General features: G+C 37.6%; 1 protein-coding gene across 1 annotated transcript in view; it reads right to left on the bottom strand.

Moving 5' to 3' along the window:
- Positions 1–26,173, bottom strand: part of ddx1 (DEAD (Asp-Glu-Ala-Asp) box helicase 1) — a 37,880-nt gene that overhangs the window by 3,119 nt on the left and 8,588 nt on the right. The window contains exons 7-24 of the mRNA XM_060853573.1: positions 25,534–25,617; positions 24,640–24,723; positions 20,495–20,571; positions 20,302–20,374; positions 19,747–19,823; positions 19,550–19,664; positions 15,471–15,609; positions 14,314–14,374; positions 12,555–12,653; positions 10,373–10,462; positions 9,310–9,495; positions 8,942–8,993; positions 6,870–7,016; positions 6,699–6,790; positions 3,571–3,643; positions 3,383–3,455; positions 3,235–3,277; positions 2,435–2,530 (exon numbers count right to left, since the gene is read on the bottom strand). Of these exons, the coding sequence (XP_060709556.1) occupies positions 2,435–2,530; positions 3,235–3,277; positions 3,383–3,455; positions 3,571–3,643; positions 6,699–6,790; positions 6,870–7,016; positions 8,942–8,993; positions 9,310–9,495; positions 10,373–10,462; positions 12,555–12,653; positions 14,314–14,374; positions 15,471–15,609; positions 19,550–19,664; positions 19,747–19,823; positions 20,302–20,374; positions 20,495–20,571; positions 24,640–24,723; positions 25,534–25,617 (1,661 nt within the window). The remainder of the gene's footprint in view (positions 1–2,434; positions 2,531–3,234; positions 3,278–3,382; positions 3,456–3,570; positions 3,644–6,698; positions 6,791–6,869; positions 7,017–8,941; positions 8,994–9,309; positions 9,496–10,372; positions 10,463–12,554; positions 12,654–14,313; positions 14,375–15,470; positions 15,610–19,549; positions 19,665–19,746; positions 19,824–20,301; positions 20,375–20,494; positions 20,572–24,639; positions 24,724–25,533; positions 25,618–26,173) is intronic.

The following is a 26,173-nucleotide window of genomic DNA, read 5'->3' as shown; positions in this document are numbered from 1 at the left end:
AAAGAAAGATTTTTGTTCTCAATTGGTTATTTTTTAAAAACTAGACAACCTGGGCATGAATAATGTTTAGCATCCAAACTCATGAAGGAACTAGTTTAGGAGAACAAATTACTTGTTTTTTATTTTGGGGGAGGTGCCAGACGACACTGTTGGGAAGGGACAGGTGGGTTGATAAAAACAAATAATCTGAATGAGTTCCTATGTGCATCAATACTTTTGCACGATGTATGATTATTAGATGTATGACCTTCCGCAGAAACACTGCAATGTACTTATCTTCAATAGCACAAAGCTCAGCTATATAGCCCAAAATATCAAAGTCAAATTCTTGGTCACTGTTAAAGCAGCTAATCGCAAACGAATGTGATTGATGATGTGACCATTCATCTTCAAAGAAGAAAATAAATTAAAAAATGTTTACCACAGCTTTACCACAATGTACATTATCAGCAGGGTCAGAAATCGTTTAGTTGAGATCAAGTTTCCAAATCAATTTCTTGGATCACAGGTTCATACAGGGTACATTGTAACAAATGTAATCTTTATAAACAGCACACCATGCAATTCACCATAAACAATCTTGATTAATTTCAACAGTTTCATTAGAATATCACATTTTGACACAAATACAAAGCAAAAAGCTGAGTCATTCTACTAACCAGACATTTACAAATCAGCTAAATCTGTCAGAAAATAATTACTGATTTCATTAATTCAATCCTCAATATGTGCTTATTTATACAATTAAACCTAAATGGCTGTAAAGATAGTCATAACGCAATAATGCATTGAACACTATAAAATTAAATACCCCTATCCTCGTCTGCACTCTTGGATGAAACATGAAGATTGTATGATAACATATTCTAACAATGTTTTCTTTTGCAAAGGACAAAGTGAATGATATCCCTAGTTGGTGGCCAGCTGGCTGGCCAGTTAGAAATCTGCTCTGCATCAAGCATTGCAGATAAGCTAAACAAGTTCCTATGGCATTCCTCCCCTACCCTTCATGTAATCTTGCACCCAAAAACTGTAGCCCTGACAGTACCAGAACACCATTGTGGGTGCTGTTGGAACTGCATAGAAAACCCAATAGATGCTGGAAGTCTTTAAACTTAGGCTGAGAGTTTCAGTAATTTGGGATATCTTCTCAAGGAGGGTATCCATAATAGGAGAGGGGAGTTCTTCAATGATAGCAACCTACCCTTCCTCCAATTTTCAACACTTAAAACAAATTGCACATTCCTACCCACTCTAATATCATTTTATTCTCTAGATAGTGTATTATTGGAAATTCTGAGCTTTTGACAATCATTTGTTTACATACAGTGGCTGGCTTGCTGACATTTGTGCCTGCCAACTTTTTCTGATGGAGTTGATCTGGCTGGGTGGATGGGAAGGTAATGGGCTAATTACCTTATATCACATGACACAACTAGTTCACAGCATTAATAGTCAGTTCAAGATCCAAGGCAGTGTTCGAGTTGTAACACATTTCTCAAGTTCTATCGACTACTAACTTTATTTACTTCTTGCATTTCAAGAGATCAAATACCACTATTTTGATCCTTAAGAGAGAAACTTCTTATAATCAACTAATCCATAACATACAGGTCACCAAAGTCTGAGATTAGGTATGTTACATTTAGGTACCTAGAATGGGAAGCAAAAAAAAACCAACAGGCTTATTGGGGGAACAAAAAAAACCCAGCAAGCTCAATACAATTGTAGATTGTTTCCAAGTAGTTATGGGACATATCAGCAGATTAGGCCATTCAGTTCTTCGACATGGTGCTGACATTCAATATAATCATGGCTGATCTGCGGTCTTAATCCTACTTTACTATTAATCCTCCATAACCCTGACTCTTTGTCAAAAATGTATTTAACTCTGCCTTGAACAAATTCAATGACAAAATGTACTCAACCGCTCTACCTTCTCTTGACAACCTACTTTCCCACCTATTGTGGCATCAATGGTAAATTCTGCTACACAATGTGTTTGGTGTCTGCATCCATGTCATTTATATAGATTGTAAATAGGGAGGGCCCAAACACTGATCTTTGTGGGAAGCCTCTAGTTACAAGCCAACTTGAAATTGCTCTCATTCATCTCTTCTGTTCCCTATTTGAAAGCCAAACCTTTATCCATGCTAACATGTTGGCCAACATCATATGTATGTTTGCTAAGCTTATCCACGAACCAAAACAAGCACACATTCCTTACTAATATAGGAGTGAGGACCAGTTCAAATTTCAGCCATATTGAACAGTTATTCTGAAGTTAGGCTGAAACTCAGTGACTGAACAATGCCCAAATATATTGGTAAGCTGACTATTACAGGAGGTGAAAGGGTTTACATTTTTAAAATCGCACAAACTAACATCATGAATGGCTATGATCATTGTTATTTAGGTGCAGAGGTTAACATACCTGCAGTTCATTGTACCATATGGTGCACCCACCCTGATCCTTAAGTCTGGTGTTATAGCAACCTCTTCCACGATTTGGACATACATGGTACCAAACCTAGAAATGATTACAATAAGATTTTCTTATTAGATCATTCCTAATAGCAATCTCTGAATAGCCAAGATCTTTTTCCCCACAGTAGGGGAATCCAAAACTAGAGAGAGTACTGATTTATGGGGAGAGGGGAAGGAATTAAAAGGGAACAGAGGGGCAACGTTTTCACACAGAGTGATGAGTGTAATGGCGTGTGTTGCCAGAGATGGTGGTGGAGATGTGTGTATTTACAACATTTAAAAAGGTATTCGGGTGCGTATACGAATAGGAAGAATTAAGGGATATGGGACAAATGCTGGCAAACGGGACTGGATTAATTTAGGATATCTGGTTGGTGAGGACAAGTCAAATTGAGGATCTGTTTCCGTGCTATGGAACAACACGACAAGTCAATTACTGAAAACATTAATTTAGTGATCAGATAGCAACAAATCAACATCAATGGACCTTAAACATTTCTAAATTATGTATGTTCAATACGGATACAAATCATCTGATTTGCACTTCAAATGAGTGTGAGAGACAATTTACCCATCAGATCAATATATTTAAAAAACAAACACTAACTGACAACAATTACAAACAGCACCAGCTAAATTAGCAGCAACTAGATTAAAGCACTCACAGGTTGTGGTTATGATACTGAATAGTTTAAAAAAATAACAAAACAATTTTTTATTATAGTAGAATTAACACAAAAGGATTACCTTCTCTTTCTCAGTTGCCACCAAGGAAACGGCTAGACCCATCCTGAAAAAAAATATTATTGCCATTTGTTATTTTGCAAACATACAACAAAAAGGCAGTATGTTTAAAAAGTGTACATATAGAATGAATGCAAACTTTGTACCTTACCTGTCAGCTCTGCCCACTCTACCAATCCTATGAACATAGTTTTGTTTTTCATCAGGAAGAGTCACATTAATTACTGTTTTTAAAAGCAAAAATAAATCAGTACTGAATTAAATTAATAAACAGCAACACTACAATCAGTACTGAATTAAATTAATAAACAGCAACACACTAATGAATATCATACTTACCAAAAGGAATTCCATGAATGTCAATACCTCTGGCAGCAACATCAGTGCAGACCAGGAGTCTTACATCTGCTCTCTTACCAAAACAAAAACCAAACATCAAATCTTTGTATTTGACCTCTAATGTTTAATCATGCCCAAAACATTTTTGTCCTTTATCACACATTGTATAGCAAGTTAATCTCACTTGATACCACTTTTGATTTCTATCCATAGACTCCATCCCACTCAGTAATTGGAGGTGGCAAAAGACAAAGATTCATCATCAGTTCAAATGAATGATGACAATTATTGGGTGAGCTGATTTATCACCAACTAATGTCATTAAAATTTATAAGACTACACATGATGTTACAAGATTACAGTGAAAAAATGTCAAATCTAAAAAGACCAGTTTAACAAGAAATGCTGGTCATGAAATTTACTTACCCTTTACAGTGGAAAAAAATATAGAATTAAGTCACATCCAGCCAAATATAAAATGCCAATTCCTGTTTATAATGCAGAGCAACTATTTGATCCAACGTTAATCACTAACATTATTTAACATTATTCATTTTCACTGAAATAAATGTGTAACTTCAAATAAAAATATGTAAGAGAATACAGCACCTTCAAGTTTTTCAAATTTAGCTGAATTTGTGGTTCAATAACTGGCCAAATTCTGTAAAACTTGAATTAATTATCCTCACAAAGAATTAGTCTTCAGATCTCAATTTTAGATTAGCTGCTTAATGCTCAATGCTAAACAATACAAGTGTTGCCAGCTTTGTTCAGAAGAATATAAACTAAGCAGCTACCAAATCCAGTTTCAAATGTCTCTAAAACAAAACAAAGTCTCTCTCCTTCTCTCTACAATTTCACGTTTTTAGATTGGTCTAAATAGGACTGACTATAAATGGAATATAAAGGTAAAAACAACGACAACAGATGCTGGAAAGAGTCTAGATTAGTGTGGTGCTGGAAAAGCACAGCAGGTCAGGCAGCATCCAAGAAGCAGGGGGGGGAAAAAAAAAAAAATCGATGTTTTGGGCAAAAGCCCTTCATTAGGAAGGGAGGCAGGGAAAACATGCTGACAAACTGGAAGAGTATCTCCAGCAGTCACGTTATTTTGCTGCTGAAGAAGCCATAAACCTTCCCTGAATTTAAAAAAAAGTTGTATCATCTACTCTCAGCTTTTACATTGGCATTTTTATTCTTTTAATTGGTGGAGATGCTTATATTTAATATTTGATCTTCAAGCATTATAATGGTGAATACATTTCTGAAGACTTCTCAAATTTATTTTAAAATTAATAAAAACAGAAACAAAACATCAAGGAACATAAACCTATTCTTGAACTAAATTGATGTCAGCAAAGTAACTCGCCAATTTGACGTTAAATTGACAATTACATAATAAAATAGCAGCATGATCAGACCATTCATCCCTTCAAGCCGATTCTGCTCTTCGAGAGATTCACAAATGATTTTGTATCTCACCTTTCCTTTCCTCCCTGCATAAGTTGGTTCCCTTTGCGTCGTAAAATCTATTGGATTGTCTTGCATATATACGCAACGACAGTTACTCTAAAAGCAAAAGGATGCTCAAAGATCTACAACCCACTGAATGAATAAATTTCTCCCTATCTCTGTCCTAAGTGGATGAACCTTTATTTTCAAACTGAGCCCCAAATTCTGGATTCACCAGACAGGGAAAACATCCTGAAATAGAAAGATACTACTATACAAACTCATGCCTAGCCGATTCTGTAGAGACAGAAACAATTCATGTTTTGAGTCCAATGACACTTCAGCTCTGAAGAACATAATTTATAGGTAGTTATGAGATTTCAAATAAATTACCAGCTAGCCAGCTGGGTAGATAACTGCTTACACATTTGATGACTTGAGTTTTGTGACCACACAGAAAAGGCTAGAGACTCATTACAGCAGAAGTGTTATTGTCAGCAGTCTCAAAACATTCAGGGCTGGTCACAGTTAGAGGCCAGTAAGAAGATAGTTCCTGAAGCAGAAGGTTGTGGGGGTGTCAGAGACAGAAACATCCAGGCTCTTGAAAACATGAATCTAGGGAACTTACGTTAAACAGTAAGCAAACTGAATTAAAAAGTTTGTTTCAAGTGCTGCAGGGAGGGACGTCAATGTTCTTTTGCTAAAAGTAGGTTAACAAATGAATATATTCAGGGACTGATTTCCATTGTCAATAGAAGAAAGGAAGTAAAATTCATGATCTACCAAGTCAGATTTCACTCTGGAATATAACTTTACCAATGTTATCAGCTGGGATCATGACTATTTCAAGACAACAGACTAACTCCTTTATGCTAAAAGGAACATTAGCTTAGCTTACACAGCTTCTCATACTCTTATGTACTTCAACACTCTAATCAGTCCAGTGAATCTTTGTCGTGCATCCTTGAAAAGGCAAGTATATTCTCTTGGAATACTGTGTCCACTTTAATCTCTACACCCATATGCAGTCTTGGATCTTGCATAAAGCTATAGATAAAATGTATTTACTTTTATACACCAATCCCTTCACTATAAAGGCTAATATAGGATTTGCATTCCTACCTGTTGGCTGTACCTCCATGTTAACTTCCTATCATTCGTGTACAAAAGGTACCCAAGATTACTCTGAATGCTAGCATTTCATTGCATCTTTTTAAAAAAAATTCTGCTTTAATTTCCTTACCAAAGTAGAAAACGGCACATTTCCTACGGAGTTTTGTATTGTTACTAAACTTAGATGAGACTGTTAATAATGTATCCAAGTCATTGACAGAGTGTAAACAAGCACAAATGAGCAACCCACCAGTTACAGCTCACCAATGCAAAAATGATTTATTCAGACAGTTTTCGATGAATCAATCCTCTAAGTGCAATCATGTTATCCCCATCCCACTCTACATTTGTCTAATGAACTTGCATTGTAAGTTATTGAATATTTTTTGAAAAATCCAAATTCACTTTGAGCTTGCTTCAGTTCCAAAGAAGAATCATATTGAACGGTTTCTCATGCCACAAAATGCTGCCAGACCGCAAATAAATTACTCCAGTACATTCTGATTTGATTTTTGACCCCCTTATCTGGTAACTCAAAAATGAGTTGACAAGTGTTTCAAAACTACCTTAAATCTTTCCAGGTTTTGCTTTCGTTCATTTGGTTTTCTATCACCATGCAAGCAGACACATGAAAATTGATGTCCCTTTTTGTCTGGTCCTGAAACAATAAAAAATAATCTAAGAATCGGTACCTCAAAACACAAATGGCCAAAGAATAGCCATCAAAATGATCTCACCTCCTCCCATCTGAATAAAGTACTGTTCCATGTTATCACAGTCAATCTTAGTCCTGCAAAAAATGATTGCTTGGTCCATCTTGTGTTCTTTGATTGCACGGACTGTATATTCTCCCTTCAGTATTTTAATAGCTTCTGACCACATCTCTGGAGAAATTAGAAATGGGAATACGTGAATTAATAATAGAACATTGATATTTCTAAAATACAAGCTACTGAATCCAGTCGATTCAGAAATTCCAAGTGCTAGCAAGTTCATTAATGATTAAAAAAACTTTTACTATTTCAAGCTATGGAAATCGGATATCCAATAATTAAATTCAGTACAATGTTTCTTGCTGCTAATGTACGATTTGAATTCACAGGATAAAGCTTTTAACTTAAACTGTAATGTGAAGGAAAGAGATTTTGCAGATTAATAAATATTACTCGAAAAATGTACAAGTAAATTAGCTATTGGAATTTGGACGTTTAAATTAGAAAGGGGGCCAGACAGCAAACAGTTTGACTTCAAACTTTCCATTTGAGTGAGAGACTTTGGCCCTGTATGTAGCTAATTAGTATTTCCATTTATAAGGCCCTTGTGATTCATGGTGCTATAATAAAAGGATACAGAAGAGGCCATTGTAAAAAAAAAAAACTGACCTCAGACTTTCCTGGAATATCATCAAACATTATAGAGTATTTTGAGTCTGCATGGATCTGGGAGGTGAGCAGCTGAAATTAAAAAAAGGTTTCTATGGATCACTGTGCAGGAGCTCTTGCTCAGATGTGAAAGATCAAATTTATGGGGAATTAACGAGCCAGGAATTGTTGATTAACTTGAGACACCTCATTGTAAAAGACAGTTCCAAGACTTCAAGCTATTAGGCAAAGAACGGGACAGGAATGAACCCACGAGAACTAAGAATCACTTTGGTTGAATCAGGGGAAAATTAAGTATCTACGTAAAGGATAGTACAACTATACCTTTGAAGTAAGTTTGTTGGTTAGACTAGCAATATGTCTTAATACATGAAATCTTGACGAATGCTTTCAGTAAATAACTGGAAATTTGAATTTCTTTTAAAATGTCATCACTCTTTGGAGTAGCTAACAGGTTTTAAAAGAATGTTTTGTGGCTACTCATTCACACCTATTTAGATACAGGAGGTTCAAGAATTTCAGCTTGATGTTTGTCCACAATGTAAACAAGATGAAATAGCTGCACAAAATAGCTTTGCTCCCTTCCTGGGCAAAGATGTTGAGCCGCATATTCTTGAATTGCCCAAGACAAAGAATCACTGCTATTATCTTTGATTACTTTCAATATCCAGTTCAGAGTTCTGCGGAGTTCACATCATTCTTTCCGCAATTGAACAAGGTAGATTGAGATTGACCAGCATCTGTAAACATCACAGGTAAAGCAGAGGGCCCTCTTGTAGCTCAGCAGTAGAATCTCTACCTCTGCACCAAGAGGCCTGTGTTAAAGTCCCACCTGTTCTAGATGTGTGTCACTGCATCTCTGAACAGGGTGATTAGGAAAAGTAGGTTAAAACTTTTACTGTTAGATGAAACACAGAGGGTCCTCTTGTGGTGCAGTAGTAGTGTAAACGTTTAAGTACTACTTGCTTCCTAAAAGTGTAATAACAGGATGACTAAAAGAATTGGATTTTAAAAAATTAGTCAGAAAATTTGGATGAAACAGACTCAATTTACTCCTCTTTCCCATCTCTTCCGAGAAGACAGTCAGAAAACCAAAGTACAAATTAAATCTAAAGGGAATACCAGAAGTGGCACATTTGAGGACCTTGAACAGCAAAGCTCATGAAAAAGTGATGAATTACACTGCAATGGTATGTACAGTTTTCATCAGCTCGAAATGCAATTTTGGTTTTTCAGGAGGGAACTATGAATTTTCTGATGGATACATAGGAAATTCAATTAAGGAGTACGTGCTACATGATGTTCAGTAAGAAAAGCTTTTAAAATTCAATACCTATAATTTTCATTTAAAAAGATTGCATACATTAGTATTTAGTAATCTAAGAAGGAAAGCCGGAAAGTATGACATATAATGTAAAGGCACTGACCTGAACTATTGGCGCCAGGTCTCGTGTTATCTTTTGCATGGACTTCATCTGTCTAAGGAAGTAAAACAGTTACATATTCTGATTACCAATTGGTTTAATGCATATTAGGAGTAATATTTTCTTGTCATAGGAACAAAAGTAAACTAAAGTACATCAAGATTACTTTGAAATTAGTTCTGAAGCTTAATTCAATAAATTTTCAGAGGAACTTTTGTAGTTTTTGTTGGGGTGAGGGTGAAAGCGGGAGAACAGAATATGCAGTACCGTGATAAAAAAGGTTCCACAAACATTAACACAGGATTAGCATGTTCCCTTTGTTTAGGCACCGAGTCCAAGATTGCTAATGAAAACAGTCCAACTCTCTTTACCCGAATATGCCTTTGAAGTTTCTCCCAGTGACGATCAGTTTTTGGATTAACTTTTAGAACAACATGATGTACGGTCTCAGGAACAGAATCTTCTCCTTTAAGATCTACCCAGGTTGGGAAATGCATGATCTTCTCTGACAACTTCTTAACATCAAATGAATGCAGTGTGGCAGAGCAAACAATGACCTAAACAAAGCATAGTAAACAAAATCATTTTATGCCATTTTACTACCTCGAGTGGAGGAATCATACATTTAAAAGATACAACTGGTGAAGTCAGCATTTCAATTTCAGAAAAAATAATGTTTTCCATTGATTTGCACTCATGTTGTTAGACTACGGCAGAGGATGACTCCCAAGGTCTTTTATTCTTTATCTACTCATTGCACTTATGAGTTAAAAAAAGCATGTTGCAATTTTTGACAAAATAATCGGCTCACAAAATTGAATAGCTCTTTAAATTCCCAACTGCAAGAAGGTAATGCTTTCAATAAAACAATCTCAAAACATGAATAAAAGATCCTTTACCAGCCAAGGTTTCCAAACATCACTTTCTAGCAACTTTTGAAAATTGAAAAATACCAATCCGCTTTAATTTCATTAATGAAGTCAGACTGGATTTCCTGCGAAGGCAAATTATGCGATATATTAGGAAACCCAAGGTTTTTTTTTAAAAACAGCCCAATCACAGAAATGGAATTTTTTTTGACAGTCATTTCTCCATATGGGGTCATTTAAAAAAAATTGTTTGGTTCGACTCTTGACGCCTTTGTCACATTTATTTGTGTGTCAAGGAAGTCTGGTAAAATTTGTCAATAATTAATTAAATTTCACTTTGCAGCTGATGAAAATAATCAGCCTTTTTCGAAAGCTGATTTCAGAATGCTGAAATCAATGAGACAAACAAAACCAAAAGCAGTGATTCCCAGATTGTGCTAAATACCCAGTATGACCAAAATTAAATGAAATATCAAAAGAATCCCCATGTGATCTTCAAACAAGACACCCTGATCTGTTACAAGAGGTGTTAAAATGTCATTGCCTTGCTTAACAAAGTTCATACCTGCAACCTTTTGCCATCAGACGTTACTTGAGGGATCTGAGAATGTATTCTTGAAATGAAGTCTGAGTAGCCTTGAGTAAGCAGTCCATCCTGCAATTAACAATCGCACAAGATAGTTCCATGTGCAGTCAGCAAGAAATATGCAACATAAATCTGGTATACAAATATTTTTTCAACTTTCAAATACATGATGTCTTTTAATCCAACATTTAATATGTGGAAGTAGTAGGTCGTTTGCCATCGAACTGTTCATGGCTGGTCTGATAATCAACTTCACTTTCCTGCCTCTTCCCAATAACCCTGGATTCCCTTACAGATTAAAATATCTGCCTGAACCGTGATGACCCAGCCACAACAGCCCTCTGCAGTAAAGAATTCTACAGATTCAATGCATTTCTAAATGCTCTATTACCACATTCGTTATAACAGACACTAAGCTAACTGGTGTTTAGCTCCTTGTGTTTTTGTGTCCTTCCATTTTTGAATAAAGATGTTACACTAGCAGGTTTTAATCCTCTGGAACTTTACCAGAATCCAAGGATTCCTGGAGGATTACTAACATTGCATCTGCTTTCTCTGTAGTTACGTCCTTGAATATCCTAGGAAATATATCACTAGGTCAGTGCATGATTTTGTCTTTAACCCCATTAATTATCTCTAGTGCTAGTTATAGTATTTATTTCCTCTCCTCCTTTTGCCTTTGATTATTCTATTAATGTTTTCTACTCAGACAAAATATTTATTTAGCTCTTCTGGCATTTTCTGCTTTCCCCAAAGTTTTAATTTTAAAAACTTGTCCAAACCTCTGGCTCAGAGCTAATATTTGCCATGTTTCGTGTTTATTTTCTTTCAATTCGATACCATCCTTAACTTCTGTTCACCACGGTTGACTTGTCCCTTTCAAAGAATCCTTTCTCTTTGTAAATACTTAGCACACGGTTTAGACTTATTTATTGCCTACACAACCAGAGAACTTCCGTGAACATATGACACATTAAACTTGGTTCTTTTTTAAACAATAGGTACCTTCCTTTGACTCAAAGAAATGCATGTCAACACAATGCTAACACACCTAAGGTAAATAAAACAGGGTTTTGTGTAAATAAGTATTTGACAAAATCTAAAACTTTGATTTTTGTTTTTACTGTAAGGTATAGGATGGTAAAATGCTTAAACTGTTTCCCATAATAGTAAGATTAGTCTACACCATTTTAAAATAAAAACACTTAATGTAAGTATTTCTGAAGAATGAACAATAATGTTGGCCTGAATTTTGTGGTTAGCAGTGCAACAGACCACGAACACAGGATAAATATCCTGGTGAATTTGCTGCAATCATGGTGGTAAGAATTACAGCTACTTTGTGGGAAGCGAGCTGCCTTGAAACCCAGCAGCACAGGCTTGTGCAGGCAGAAAGGAGACAGTGATGGTACCAGAGAATCTGAACATTCAGGGTTTACAACAGGATACAGCAGTAAAACGGCACTGGAAAAATCCCTTTTCTGTACACATTTCACAATTTGAAAAAAGTTAAGATGTTTTTTAAAAAAAAAGGTACAATAATTTTGATCAGATAAATCAATTTAAAATGTGACACTCAAAATGCTGGCAAGCCATCTCAAATTCATACATCTTACTTTTTAATACGATTAATCAGATTTTTAAAAAAGGTTCTAAAGTGAAGAAATAGTACAAGAAAAAATCATGAGTTTGAAAAATTATATAAGGGGGCCTCCCATTGTGAAGTTACAAATTGACCGTTGGCTCCTTACATTTTAAAATTTCACACCAATATTTTCAAAAGTATCCCATTCAAATTTAACAGGCAGTTAATGCAAATCCATACTGGCTCCTTAGTGTCTGAAGTATTGAGCCCTTGGTAGCAGCATTGGCTCGTCAATTGCAACTTTCTGATCAATATGCCACATACGTAATTCAAAAGCGGTGAGGCCTCAGAGTTGGGTCTTGTAAGTCTGTCATATTCATTTAACAGGTAACTGAATCACAGTCTTGCAGCTTAGAAGACAGAATTAAAACTAAAAGCTGTTTTATTGAAACAGAGATTACAGATAGTATGTGAAGTTACGAAAAAGTGCTGGTGAAGAGGAGCACAGATGCTATTCGATTTGCAGAATTGGCAGGGACAGTGACAGCATTTCTGTTTTGATGAATAAACACTTACAGCTTCATCCAACACCAAGAATCTAACTTGGGACAGATTCAGTTTTCCTGTTGAGACAAGGTCATCTACTCTTCCAGGAGTTCCAACAACAATATCCACCTGGAGAATAGGCCAAAAAATGCATTTATTTGTAATTTAATGCCATCAAGACTTCAAATGTAGGACAGAACTAAAAGCTTGAATAATTACTGAAAATATGGTTTTGAAGCAAGGCACCTTGAGAAAAATAAAACATGAATAACTTAGTATTAAAAACTAAGGAGATCCAAATAAACCATGTTGACGGCATGTAATAGATTCAGTTAAATTTTGTCAAAGTTCTCAAGTTTAAATTTAATGTTGATAAAGACAAAAACATTACCAAAATAAAGCCGAATTTTGTTCTTAATAAATTGTCTTCAGAGTGAAGTGATAAAATACATAAATTAATTTAACCTCTCTTTTACAGATGGGGGTTAATACAATTGTAAGAGAATACTGAAAACTGTACATCATGAAAGCTTGAGAAGGTCCCAGGAAGGAGGTTAATGTACCAAATTAAAGTGCATGGAATAAGGGTAATACACTGGCATAGATTGAGCAGTGGTCATCAGAAAGAAAACAGCACAGGTCGACGGGTATACTGAGCCAACTGGGATTTGGAGGAGGAGGGCAAGTGGAATACTTCCAGGTTTTTGGCTGAGACAAAATTAGAAGAGGCTGATATAAAGAGTCTTTGAAAGGGTACATACAAATTAGTCGGTAAGAATATAGCAATTTAAATATAATATGTATAATATGGATAAGTGAGAGGTTATCAATTTTGGCAGGACGAAGACACGCAGAGTATTTCTTATAAGAGAGCAGTAAGTGTCAATGTTAATAAACAGATGCAGATAGAAATCAGAAAGGTCAACAGTATGATTCTCTTGCAGTAAGGATCAGCAGAGTACAGTATTAAAGTTGAACAAAAGTGAGAGGGAATTGGATGGGTGCTCGCGAGGGAGAACAAATGATTGTGGTGTGAAACTGGGAGGGGGAGTCGGATATTTTATGCAAAATGGAATGGTTAGGAAAAGGCAAAGGAAAGCTCCAAAAGAAAGGTTCAGGGAATGAAACTGCAGATCTAGATAATTAGAGAATACAGCCCAAGGAAGAAATGGATATCAACAAGATGCCTTTTTTGTTGGTGGGGCTGATGGTGCATTTATAATGAGGAAAGTGAAGGTTAAAAACACACAGTTTCTCAAAACAACTATTCATTAGCAGTATGAGATGTTCGGCAGTGGCTCGTTTTAAGTAGCCCCGAAAGAAAATTGTGTAAATACACAAAGCAAAAACAGTAAAAATACATTTGCAATGGCTATATTGTACATCAATAGCTTGCTATGGAAACTATTGGCAGTAATTTAAAAATACATTGAAAATAATATTACTGTTTCTCCATTAAGTCACAATAATTGATTAATGGTAGCATATATTAGGAAATAGAAGTGGTTTTAAAAGAAAATAAAATTTGGGACTGACAAAATTTGGGGTTTCATCAGTGCTTGGAAAGGAGAATTATTTATATTCAGACACCATTCAAGACCTAGGCCATCACAATCCACTTTTAGCTCATGCTTGGTACTGCTGTGTACAAAACATCATTGCAACATCTTTTAACTCATGTAGGATAAATTTATTCCAGGTGACTTTGTTCAGCTGACATGTTTAGTGAAATCACAAATAAATATGCATATCAACACATTTTCTTGGGAGTAAAAAAGTGAAAACTTACTCCTTGCTCCAGGACAGCTAGCTGATCTTTTGCAGAAACACCACCAATTATCAGAAGCTCCCTAAAACAGAACAAGAGAGAGTCCCAAAATAAGACTATCCATGTACGAACAAAGAGTACAACATAGTTCAGTAGTTGGGTTTCGTAGTTTCCCAAAAGGACTGTTTGTAAATTAACCAAAACATTTATCTTTAAAATCAGCATTTGTACTATTGAGTCTGAACATATATATCTGTGAAGATCAAATCAGAGAAAAAGTGCCCTGTCCTTTCTGAATTTATTTTGTTGCACCAACTCAAACCTTGCAGTCAGAGGAAGAGAAAGTCAAAATTGGGATTGTAATCTCAGTGACTATCTGGTGAACACTGCTGCAAAATGAAATGACACGATATGGAGATATATTTTCTCAATGTGCGGTGTAAAGTTTTCTCTAGGTGTGCCATGATGAATGATGTTGGAGGGCTGATAGCATCTGTGGAATTGTTCTCCGGATGGCAAGTCAAAAAGGGAAGAAACTAAAAAAGTTCTTGGTTACCTTCCACTGACAATTCATACATAAAACGTAACTGACAGCTTGACTGTTCCAAAACATTTTGGGCACACTGTCAATTGGAATGCAGTCTAACCAAAACATTTTGTTAAACATTTACAAACAATACTTGCACAGAATTATGTCAACACACAAAAACGTGCTTTATTATCAGCATATTTCTATGCCATACTGCCACTTAAGGAAATGACTGCTTGACAATTTTATGCATTAACTCTGTAAATATACAAGACCATCAAAAATTTGACACATTCTTTGACTAAAAGTCAGAATTCTACCAAGTGTCAGAAACTTCTCATCCCTGTGTAAGCAAAATAACTGAAAATAAATCAATACACTCAGAGTTACTGGAATGCTGGACAAAGATGCAGGATATACCAAATTACATTTGAAATTAAATACAATAGAAATTATTTGTGATTTCAGAATGTTCAAATAAGTGCAATGGCATCAACCAGATAATCCCATTAAGGCCATTATTTGAGATAGTCTGAGAAGTATAAACCACCCATAGCAAGTAAAGGACAGTTGGTTCAACAGTACAATTATTTATTGGATGGCTGGGGTAAGGGGGAAAAGAGAGGCAAAAGCTTTGAAGACAAGCTACCTTAGTTTGGGATCAGAAATATTTTTCTTGAACTGCTTGACATTATTCAGGGTTTGTTCAGCCAGTTCCCTTGATGGTTCAATAATGAGTGCTTTGGGAGCATTTGGTAAGTTTTTAGTTTGAGCCACTTGTGCGGTGCCTGGAAAAGAATGAACATTACTGAATTTGTTTTTCTCATAACTTATGATCAGGTATGTTCTGAAGGAATTCTCTTAGTTTACAGTTTCAGTGACATTTTCAACCACCTACAGAATGAACAAGCCAAAGGCATGACCAAACACCTGGAAATTTCACAATCATGGATTTATCCAGAATTATTATTTAATTCAAGAGTCCTGAAATGAGGTCAATAGTTGTGACAAAACATTATTGACTTGAAACTTTAACAGTGTCCCTCTCCACAGATGTTGCCTGTTCATATTTTCCAGCACTTTGTTTTTACTTGAGACATTAGAAATCCAAAGCAGTGTGTGTTTTGGAAAAACACTACATTAGGTATCATCGAGTCTGTTGGAATTCCTCCTCACTGTTGTCAAGTTTTGGCTTTCCCTCAATCCAGGTAGCAGTCTTCTACTACTTTGGGCTCACTTGCGAACTTGCTCATCTCATTATCTCACTCTCCTTTAAAAATATTCTTAGTACTCTGTGTCAATCAGCAACTGCTTCCCCATTTGCTAGTTAATTTTGACATGACTTTTCTAATGATTTCCTGGTCAGCCTCACATCTTCCACTTTCCGTAGAAACTGACCTTATCTAACATTCCTTGGCCTTACCCTAACTCGCACCAAGTCCTGTTTATCATGCTCACTAACCTACAGAGGTTTCAGATTCAACAAAACCTCAACATTGCAATTCTTATCCTTATTTTCATAGCTTCTATCACCTTGCTCCTTTCTATCTACGTAACCTCCACCAGTCAAAACCCTCTGAAATCTCTGAATTCAACACATTAGCAGCAGCTATTGTGTCACTTGCCAACTGTTTACAGCTCTAGAATTTCTTCCTTACACCTGTTACTTTCTACTCCTCTAAAATGCCCCTTAAAACCTACCCATCTAACATTTTGTTTTGGTTGCTGGTCCAAATTACATGGTATCAAAGTTTGCATAAAGATTCATAGCTCAGATGCCAGTTGCCATATTTGTGAGTAAGTTCACTGAGCTGGGAAGTTGATTTACAGACGTTTCATCTCCTGTCTAGGTGACATCTTCAGTGTGAAACGCTGCGGTACTGTCTCTTCTGGAATTTATTTGGTTCCATTTCTGCAGCTTCAGGGTGCCAGTTCCAGTTGCTCATTGTAGTGGCTGGTATTTTGGGTCTAGGTCTGTGTTTGTTGATAGATTCTGCAGATGAGTTGCATGGTTCTTGAAATTCTCTGGTTGTCCTCTGTTTAGCTTGTCCTATGATCGTTGTATTGTTCCAACTGAATTTCTGGTCCTTATCATCAGTGTGTGGCTATTAAGGACAGCCGGTCATGGCTTTAAGTGGCTAGTTGGTGCTCATGGATGAGGATTGCTAATTGTCTCAAGATTGTGGTGCTGGAAAAGCACAGCAGGTCAGGCAGCATCCGATGAGCAGGAAAATAGACATTTCAGGCAAAAGCCCTTCAAAAGGAATGAGGCTGGGAGCCTTGTGGGTTGAGAGGTAAGTGGGAGGGGTTGGGGGGGGGGGGGGGGAGGAGAAGAGAGAAGAAAGGTAGCTGAGAGTGCAATTGGTGGATGGAGGCAGAGGTAAAAGGTGATGCAAATAGGTGGGAAGCAAGATGGACAGATGGGACAGGTAATGAGGACGGTGCTGAGTTGGAAGGTTGGAAATGGGGCAAGGTTGGGGGAGGGAAAAATGACGAAACTCGTGAAATCCACATTGATACCATGGGGTTGGAGGTTCCCGGAGGTGGAAGATGGTGTTCTTTGTCCAGGCATCCTGTGGTAAGGAGCGGCAATAGAGGCAGCCCAGGACCTGTACATCCTCAGTAGAGTGGGAGAGGGAGTTGAAGTGTTCGACCAAGGGACGGACAGGGAGGGGGGTTGGTTGGTGCGGGTCTCCCGGAAATGTTCTCTGATGGGCTCTGCGAGTAGGCAATCTGTCTCCCCAATGTAGAGGCAGCTGCATCGGATACAGTAAATGATAGGTGTGGAAGTCCACGTGAAATATTGATGGATATGGAAGGCTGCTTTGGGGCTCTGAATGGAGGCTTTTTGGGGTTGGGGGTGGGGTGGGCACAGGTTTTGCAATTCCTGCAGTGGCAGGGGAAGGTGCTGGGAGGGGAGGATGGGTTGTTGGGGGAGTGGACCTGACAAGGTAGTCACAGAGGGAACAGTCTTTACAGAAAGTAGGTAGGGGTGGGGGAAATCTCTCTCTGATGGTAGGGTCCATTTGTAAGTGACAGAAATGTTGGAGGATGATGCGATGTATACGGAGGCTGGTGGGATAGATGATGAGAACCGGGGGGGGGGGGGGTTCGGTCCTTGTTGCAGTTGGAGGAATATAGTTCGACGGCAGACGTGCGGGAAGTGGATGAAGTGCGCTGGAGTTGGTCACAGTTGGTGGAGATGGAGAGGTCCAGGAAGGGGATAGAAGTGTCAGAGATACTCCAGGTGAATTTATGGTCAGGGTGGATTGTGTTGATGAAGTTGATGAACTGTTCAACATCATGGGAGCATGAGATGGCATAGATGTAGTCAAAGTATGGAGGAAAAAAGGCAGGGAGTGTTGCCAGTTTAACTGTGGAAGATAGTACGTTTCACTTAGCCAACAAAGAGACAGGCAGAGCTGGGGCCCCAAGCGGGTGCCCATGGTACTACGTTCGTCTGGAGGAGAAATTGTTGAGGGTGAGAACCAGTTCAGCCAAATGGATAAGAGTGACAGTGGAAGGGTATGGGTGGGGATGTCAGGACAAGAAGAAACAGAGAGCTTGGAAATCCTGGTCATGGTGAATGGAGGTCAATAGGGACTGGATGTCCATAGTGAAGATGAGGCATTGGGGGCCATGGAAAAAGCAGTGGAGGGGAGTCCCTAATGTTGTGGGGAGGTACATGGAGATGAATTCAGTGGGGCTGAGCAGGCTGAGACCTTCACCTGGTCAGAGAAGTCTGACTGTTTTGATTATATTTTAAAAAATCTGAACTAAGTTATACTAACTATGTAAAGGGATTTAAATATATTGCCTGTGAACACAAACAGTAAAATAGAGAACACAGATTTTATCTGCTTGAGATAATGTTTTGCTAAGGGCAGAATATGCAAAATGAAAATCATTAGGAATGCACTAACTGGCAAATACAACCCAACCTGATCCAGACATGGCACAGGTATACACACCATCACATTGCTCCCACATTGCTACACTAGGCAAGCCCTACCTAAACAACTATGTCAAATTGCAGCAAATTGACAATACTTGGGAATCTTGTTGCTCACAAACCTCCTCTATAATCTTTTTCCTCTGTAATTTGAATAATCCTTCTTCTTTTCAAGGGCTGTGGATATTTGTGCAAATTCGACCTGAGCTCCAGTGCTCTGACAAAATAGGCACATCTTGTCAGTAAACCTATACATAGCTGTATTTTATATATATCTTAGAATGTGGCAAGGCAACTTGCCCCCACGTCACTGGCAAGACCAATATTTGCTGCCCATTCCTGATCGCCCTTGAAGAGACAAGCTTTCTTGGCCATTTCAGAGGCACTGAAGAGTCAACCACATTGGTGAGAATGTGGAGTCACATGTAGACGATCACAGAAAGGAACGCAAGTTGGCTGGATAGCTGACTGTCTTTATATCTTCTCCATGATATTCGTATGACATGCAGAGATATGAGTGGAACATAACTGCTACTGTACCAAGCTAGCTTTGAAATTTTATTTTCAGTTTCTGGTTAGAATAGTTCAACATAACAGTCGCAAACTCCCAAGTCCTTGCCCAAATGGCCTAACTGGTAGTATTAGAAACAAGTTTTATCAAAACTATGTAGCTAGATTGCTAATATAGATTAATAGATTGCAGAGAGATCACCTAACATTTTAATTTTGAATTACTCAAAGGAGTTAAGAAAGTCAACATATTACTTCTAACATACCAGTATGTGGCGACTTTACAACATGGCCATCGATAGCTTTGCTTAGTGCTGTAAAACCATCTTTTGGTGGGAACTTGAATTCTTCCTCTCCAAAGTTAAACTTAAGTTCAGCATTCTAGGATGCAACAAAGATTTTTAGTTATCAGGACTATTATTTGCTAGTCATAAAATTTGTCTCAAGTGATGGAGAAAATTACCTTTAAAACACAAGCAGCAAATAAGCCTTGGGTTTTTAAATGAGCAGGAATATCAAAGGCATGTCCAAGATCTCTCCCTGAAAAAAAACAAACTCTGAAAACAACTCTTAAAAACAATAAATAGTTATCTTACAAGTGAGATATAACCAGAGTGTGTTAAACAATCTGTGTTAAAGCAAACAGATTGTGTCTATCAATTAAGTTTCTGTCATTACACAAGATTGAGATTCTTCTAATAATTTTTCCATTCACAAATCTCCCTCACAGATATACAGCAAATAAGGAATAGAGTGAGGAACAGAATGAGGGGGAAGAAAATAAATTAGTGGTCACATTGTCTAACTGTACACAAACATACAGTTTAATTATAAGAGATGGCCAGATATACAATCGCCCATTACGTCAAGTCATCCACAACAAAAAATCATTTGAGAGACTGAGGAGCAGGAGAATTACAAAAGCCAATAAAACTTACACTAGAGACTCACATCTGCTTTTAAGCCAGCATATTTGAATTAAGAGCAGTAAATGCAGGACATCTTGAAGAAGGCTTACCATTTTTTGAAAAGCTTACATTTCCTTTATCAAGATCGATATAGCATCCAATGGTATCATGCATGGTAAATTCCTAAAACGTAAAAAGTAATATGAAGAGAGTCATGAGCAGAACTGCAACATACAAACAAAGCCACATCATGTTGAATTACATTCAACTTTCAATGTGATAGCAAGGGTTAAGTGCAAGTACCTCTCCATAGCTGTCAAACTGTTTGCAATGGGACTTCTTTCCAGTACCACCAAATCCAAAGCCAAATTTGTCAGTACCTATTCAGAATTCCCCAGAAAATAAAAGATCAGCTGTTAAATCAAGGACATTCGTCAATCAAAACACCCTCGCCTCAATTTTATTCATGACTATAATGTAATTAGGGACCCTTGTTTTTGCCTATTTACAATTTGAAACATCTCCTCTATATGGATCATATCAAACCCATGAATAAACCTCAATGCCACTGTGGGTGATAATTTAATCTTCTTGCTTTGAGAAACGATTCTCACTTGATTGCTTAAAAGGTGGATTTTGTTCCCAAATTTAACTCTGCTCAAAAAGATTTTTTATATATATATATATATATATATATATATATATATATATATATATATATGGTGTGGAAACAGGCCCTTCGGCCCAACAAGTCCACACCGACCCACCGAAGCGCAATTCACCCATACCCCTACATTTACCCCTTACCTATCACTACGGGCAATTTAGCATAGCCAATTCACCTGACCCGCACATCTTTGGACTGTGGGAGGAAACCGGAGCACCCAGAGGAAACCCACGCAGACACGGGGAGAACGTGCAAACTCCACACAGTCAGTCGCCTGAGGCGAGAATTGAACCCAGGTCTCAGGCGCTGTGAGACAGCAGTAATAACCACTGTGCCGCCCACTATAAAAATTTAAAATGATACAAGAATCAGATAGACTATAGATTCATCAATATGTATCTGGTCCGATCTAGATTACTGTACCTGTGTCATTGTTTAGTACATTGCTTGAAAATGATCAGAAGTGACGATTTAAAATTAGCCAACAGAACAACAAAAAACAGGATTACTGACTAGTGTGGAAGTAATAGGAAAGTCATTTGCAATCATGTGAAGTCAGAATTGCCAAATCATCGAAGTTTAATTAAAAGTTTTTAAAATATTTAGTGGGGCTTTGTGGTGTAGTAGGAGAAGGTTATTTAAAAGAAAGTGAGGACTGCAAATGCTGGAGAGTCAGAGTCAAAAAGTGTGGTGCTGGACAAGCACAGCAGGTCAGGCAGCACCCAAGGAGCAGGACAGTTGACATTTCGGGCATAAGCCCTTCACTCCTGAACTCAGGATCAGAAACAGTTGCGGAGGGTTCAAGAAATCCTACTCATTTCACCATGCAGATGCCTTTTAAATGCTGCAATTGTACCAGCCTCCACCACTTCCTCTGGCAGCTCATTCCATACACATACCACCGTCTGTGTGAAAAGGTTGCTCCTTACGTCTCTTTTATATCTTTCCCCCCTCACCCTAAACCTATGCCCTCTAGTTCTGGACTCCCCGACCCCAGGGAAAAGACTATGTCTATATATGCCCCTCATGATTTTGTAAGCCTCTAGGGAGGTCATCCCTCAGCCTCTGACGCTCCAAGGAAAATAACCCCAGTGTATTCAGCCTCTTCTTATAGCTCAAATCCTCCAACCCTAGCAATGTCCTCGTGAATCTTTCCTGAAACCTTTCAGGTTTTACCTCATCCTCCCGAGAGGAAGGAGACGTGAATTGCATGGAATATTCCAAAAGTGGCCTAACCAATGTCCTGTACAGCTGCAACATGACCTCCCAACTCCTACAATCAATGCTCTGACCAATAAAGGAAGTGCCTTCTTCACTACCCTGTCTATATGCATCTCTATTTTCAATGAACTATGAACCTGCACTCCAAGGTCTCTTTGTTCAGCAACGCTCCCCAGAACCTTACCCTTAAGTGTACAAGTACTGTTCTGGTTTCCTTTTCCAAAATGCAGCACCTCACATTTATCTAAATTAAACTCCATCTGCCCCACACCATCTTCCAAACCCATCACCATTCCCATTTAGAAAGACAAGGACAATAGATACATGGAACACCACTACCTGCAATTTCCCCTCAAAGCTAGTCACTATCCTGACTTGGAAATATATCACTGTTCCTTGACTATCGTTGGGTCAAAATCCTGAAATTCCCCAAGGCGTGGTGGATCTAGCCACAGCACATTGACTGGAGCAGTTCAAGGTTGCAGCTCAGCACCACATTCTCAAGGACAACTTGGGACAGGCAAAAGTTCTGGCCGATTAGTGATGCACATGTTTGAAAATGGACTTAACCTGAAAAATCAACATGACAGACCTGGGTACATATGGCCCAAGCCTTTGTCATTAGAGGAAGAAAGGATACCCAAGGGAATAATCTTTTGTGGAAAAAAAGCTGCATTTATACAACACATACTTCATAACCACCAGATGTTTCAAAGGTTTGCAACCAATGAAGCACTTTGCAAGCATAGTCAATATTGTAATGCAGAAATTGTCAGGGACACAATAGGTAAATGACCAGGTGGGGAAAAAAATTACTTGAGCACCATATTTGGTTTCACAAAAAAGACAGTTTGTATTAGTCCTACCATTGCAGAGTTTGGTAGTGGGACCAGAGGAAGTTGGAAATCTGGTGTGGGATAGATATAGCTAATCACATGGCAGCAAGCTCATGGATGTAGGTGACTGGATCATATGGTAGAAGCTACTCCAATGTCAGGAAACCAGTGCCGCCTGATGCCTATATGGGAGAAGTCATTGGATTTAAACTTAACATTGCTCCTTAAGAGTTGAAAAGTTTTATTATAGCCTTTAATCAGGAGTCTTGGCCGTTCCTGCAGTTTAATTTGTTTTGTTAGATCTTGTAAGAGTTAAATACCAGAGTGACTTGCCAAATTTAGGCAAATGCTGTCTTCATGACATTACAGAGGGCAGTTAAGAGTGAACCACATGAAAAGGGGATCTGGATTCATTTTTAGATGACAAGTTGAGAATGACAATTTTTTTTCCTGTAAATAATTTTACTGAATCAGATGGACTTTTGCAACAATCATGGTCACCATTAAAGTAGGTTTTAATTGCAGGTATCTTAATTCTAATCAAATTTCACTACCTGCTATGGTAAGACTCAAACCTAGGACATTATCCTTGTTCTCTGGATTACTAGCCCATTGACATTGATCGTGGACATGATGACGTAGTGGTAAACAAACACTACCTTTGAAAAGAAACAGTTTGTGCTTGAGTAGCTAGACCTTTAACTCTATTGTAAAAGTACGATGAAAGGGGGTTCTTATATAGTGAAAATGTCAAACATTTTCAAAGAAAGTGAGGGTTAATGGCAAAACCAGCACTTATTGCCCATGCCTTAATTTCTTTTGAGAGATGGTGATGAGGTATCTTTTCTAAACACTACAGTCCAGGTGGTGTAGGGACACCTCTATATTACCATGGGAAGGGGGGTGGGGGGAGGTGTGATGGCACAAGATGGACGACAGGGATCAGCGTCCTACAGGCGGGGCTGTACCAATGAGATCAGCTTCATTTGTGTGCTCAGCAAGCTCAGTCAGTAATTAAGACAGTAGGATTTGTTTTGTTTCAATCCCATTTATACTATCTAGGTGCTCCAGCAGAAGAACATGGATTCAAACATATACTAATTAATATTTGTACCTTATACAGTATGAAAAAAGTACAGTAATGCTTAAAATAGCTACCACTTCTACAGAATTTCACATAGGATAAAACTGAACATAGCATGCATTTGTTGTGGTTCTGTTCGCCGATCTGAGAATTTGTGTTGCAGACGTTTAGTCCCCTGTCTAGGTGACATCCTCAGTGCTTGGGAGTCTCCTGTGAAGCACTTCTGTGATGTTTCCTCCGGCATTTATAGTGATTTGTATATCTGCCACTTCCGGTTATCAGTTCCAGCTGTCCGCTGCAATGGACCCAATATGCCGGCTACTGCAGCGGACAGCTGGAACTGACAACCGGAAGCGGCAGATATACAAATCACTATAAATGCCGGAGGAAACATCACAGAAGCGCTTCACAGGAGACTCCCAAGCACTGAGGATGTCACCTAGAAAGAGGACGAGACGTCTGCAACACAAATTCCCAGCTCGGCGAACAGAACCACAACGAGCACCCGAGCTACAAATCTTCTCTCAAACTTTGAATAGCATGCATTTTTTATTTAGCAGTTAAGTATTAACCATCAAATTCATGAACAATTTAGTCCTGATGTAAACTCAGGAAAAGATACTTAGGTTAAATAACTTACCCAAATCTAGTGATGCCTGTGAGGTAGACCATCCAATTCTACACAAGCCTTGATCATGGCAATGTACTTCATAGTAATGTTTGCCTGTTTGTAAAGAGGATAAGACAAATGCCAATATCCAGAAACACTGTTGTAATTACATTTCAAAACTCATTTGAAAATTGATAGAAGTTTTTACTAATAGAAAATTTAAATAGCTTTTAATTGAACAAGAGCTGGAAAAGAATTCATCTAAGTTTTCAGAGGGAAGATTACAAAGCAGAATAGATAAAACAGTGAATGTCAGAAATCAAAATCACAAAAACTGGAAATGCTAGAAATAAATAAGCTAGGTAACAATCTTTTTTGAAATGCTGATTTGACCCATGTTGTAACACATTCATTATAAATGTTGGTAATCCTCAAATATATTCTGAAATATTAGCAGTGTAGCTATTTTCTGCACCTTTTACATTAATGCAAGTTTTATGCACATTTAAAACATAGCACAAAACTAAAGATTATACAATTCAATACAATTCCACATGAAAGATCCAGTTACTGAATTTCTAAATCACTAAATCTTACTAAACTTTGTAACAGTCACTTGAAATATCAATATGCATAACTTGGTCAACCTTATTATCTTATTTATTGTATACTTGTAAGTGAAAAAGATACAACACCAATTACAGTCAATTAATCCTTGCAAGAACAGAAAAGGAGGCAACTTCCCCTCAAATTCTACAGTTTGACGAGCATCGGAAAAAGATTGTTGTTCAAAAGTTGCACTAAATCTTATGAGCCAACTTCAGAAAGAAATGTTGAGACTACACTCAACATCCAAACATTAGAGCACTTCAGCAGTTTTAATTATAGAAGCTGGTTCAATAACATCTAATTTAGAACACTTACCCTTGATCACTCCCTTTGTGGACCTGCATCCATGCCACTCTTTTACTTCCCTGCTCTGACAACACATGCCATCGGATCCAATGGCTGAGAAAAATAAAAAACAAAATGATTAACACATTTGCAATAAGCTAAAATTGGAAAAATAATAGTTTTCACTGTCACAGTATAGTCTATTAAATTGCTCGAGTCTGTTTCAACACAAGTTATATCACAACGAATTTTTTTTAACATTTCACTTTCATTTACATATCATTGTTCTTTATTCTTGAATTTCTTTAGCCAAGAAACACAACTGGTTTCAAAGTATATTAAACAACTCAGCATGGGGAAGGAAGCTCCGGATTTGTACCATCCCTGAAGATTCCAAGATTCAGGAAGTACAGAATTCTCTTGATCCTTGCCAAATAGTTTTTAAGACATGGAATACACCTCATTAGGGGAGGTGATGCATAGCAGGTTAATTAATAGAAGCATAGAAGACAGATGGTTATGGTTGACCATAATGCTATAATTGTGTATTTATTGCATCTTTTTATTATTCTTCATTTTTGATTAGGGATGAAGTTGTAAAGGACTATTTTAAAAAATAAGGATTGTGGAAGGGATTGCTGCACTTTTAGCATCACTGTCTATCAGCATA

Source organism: Hemiscyllium ocellatum, chromosome 3 (assembly GCF_020745735.1).
Source record: "Hemiscyllium ocellatum isolate sHemOce1 chromosome 3, sHemOce1.pat.X.cur, whole genome shotgun sequence".
Taxonomy (NCBI): Eukaryota; Metazoa; Chordata; class Chondrichthyes; order Orectolobiformes; family Hemiscylliidae; genus Hemiscyllium; species Hemiscyllium ocellatum.
Note: the sequence above shows the minus strand (reverse complement) of the source record. Positions and strands in the feature narration are given on the sequence as shown.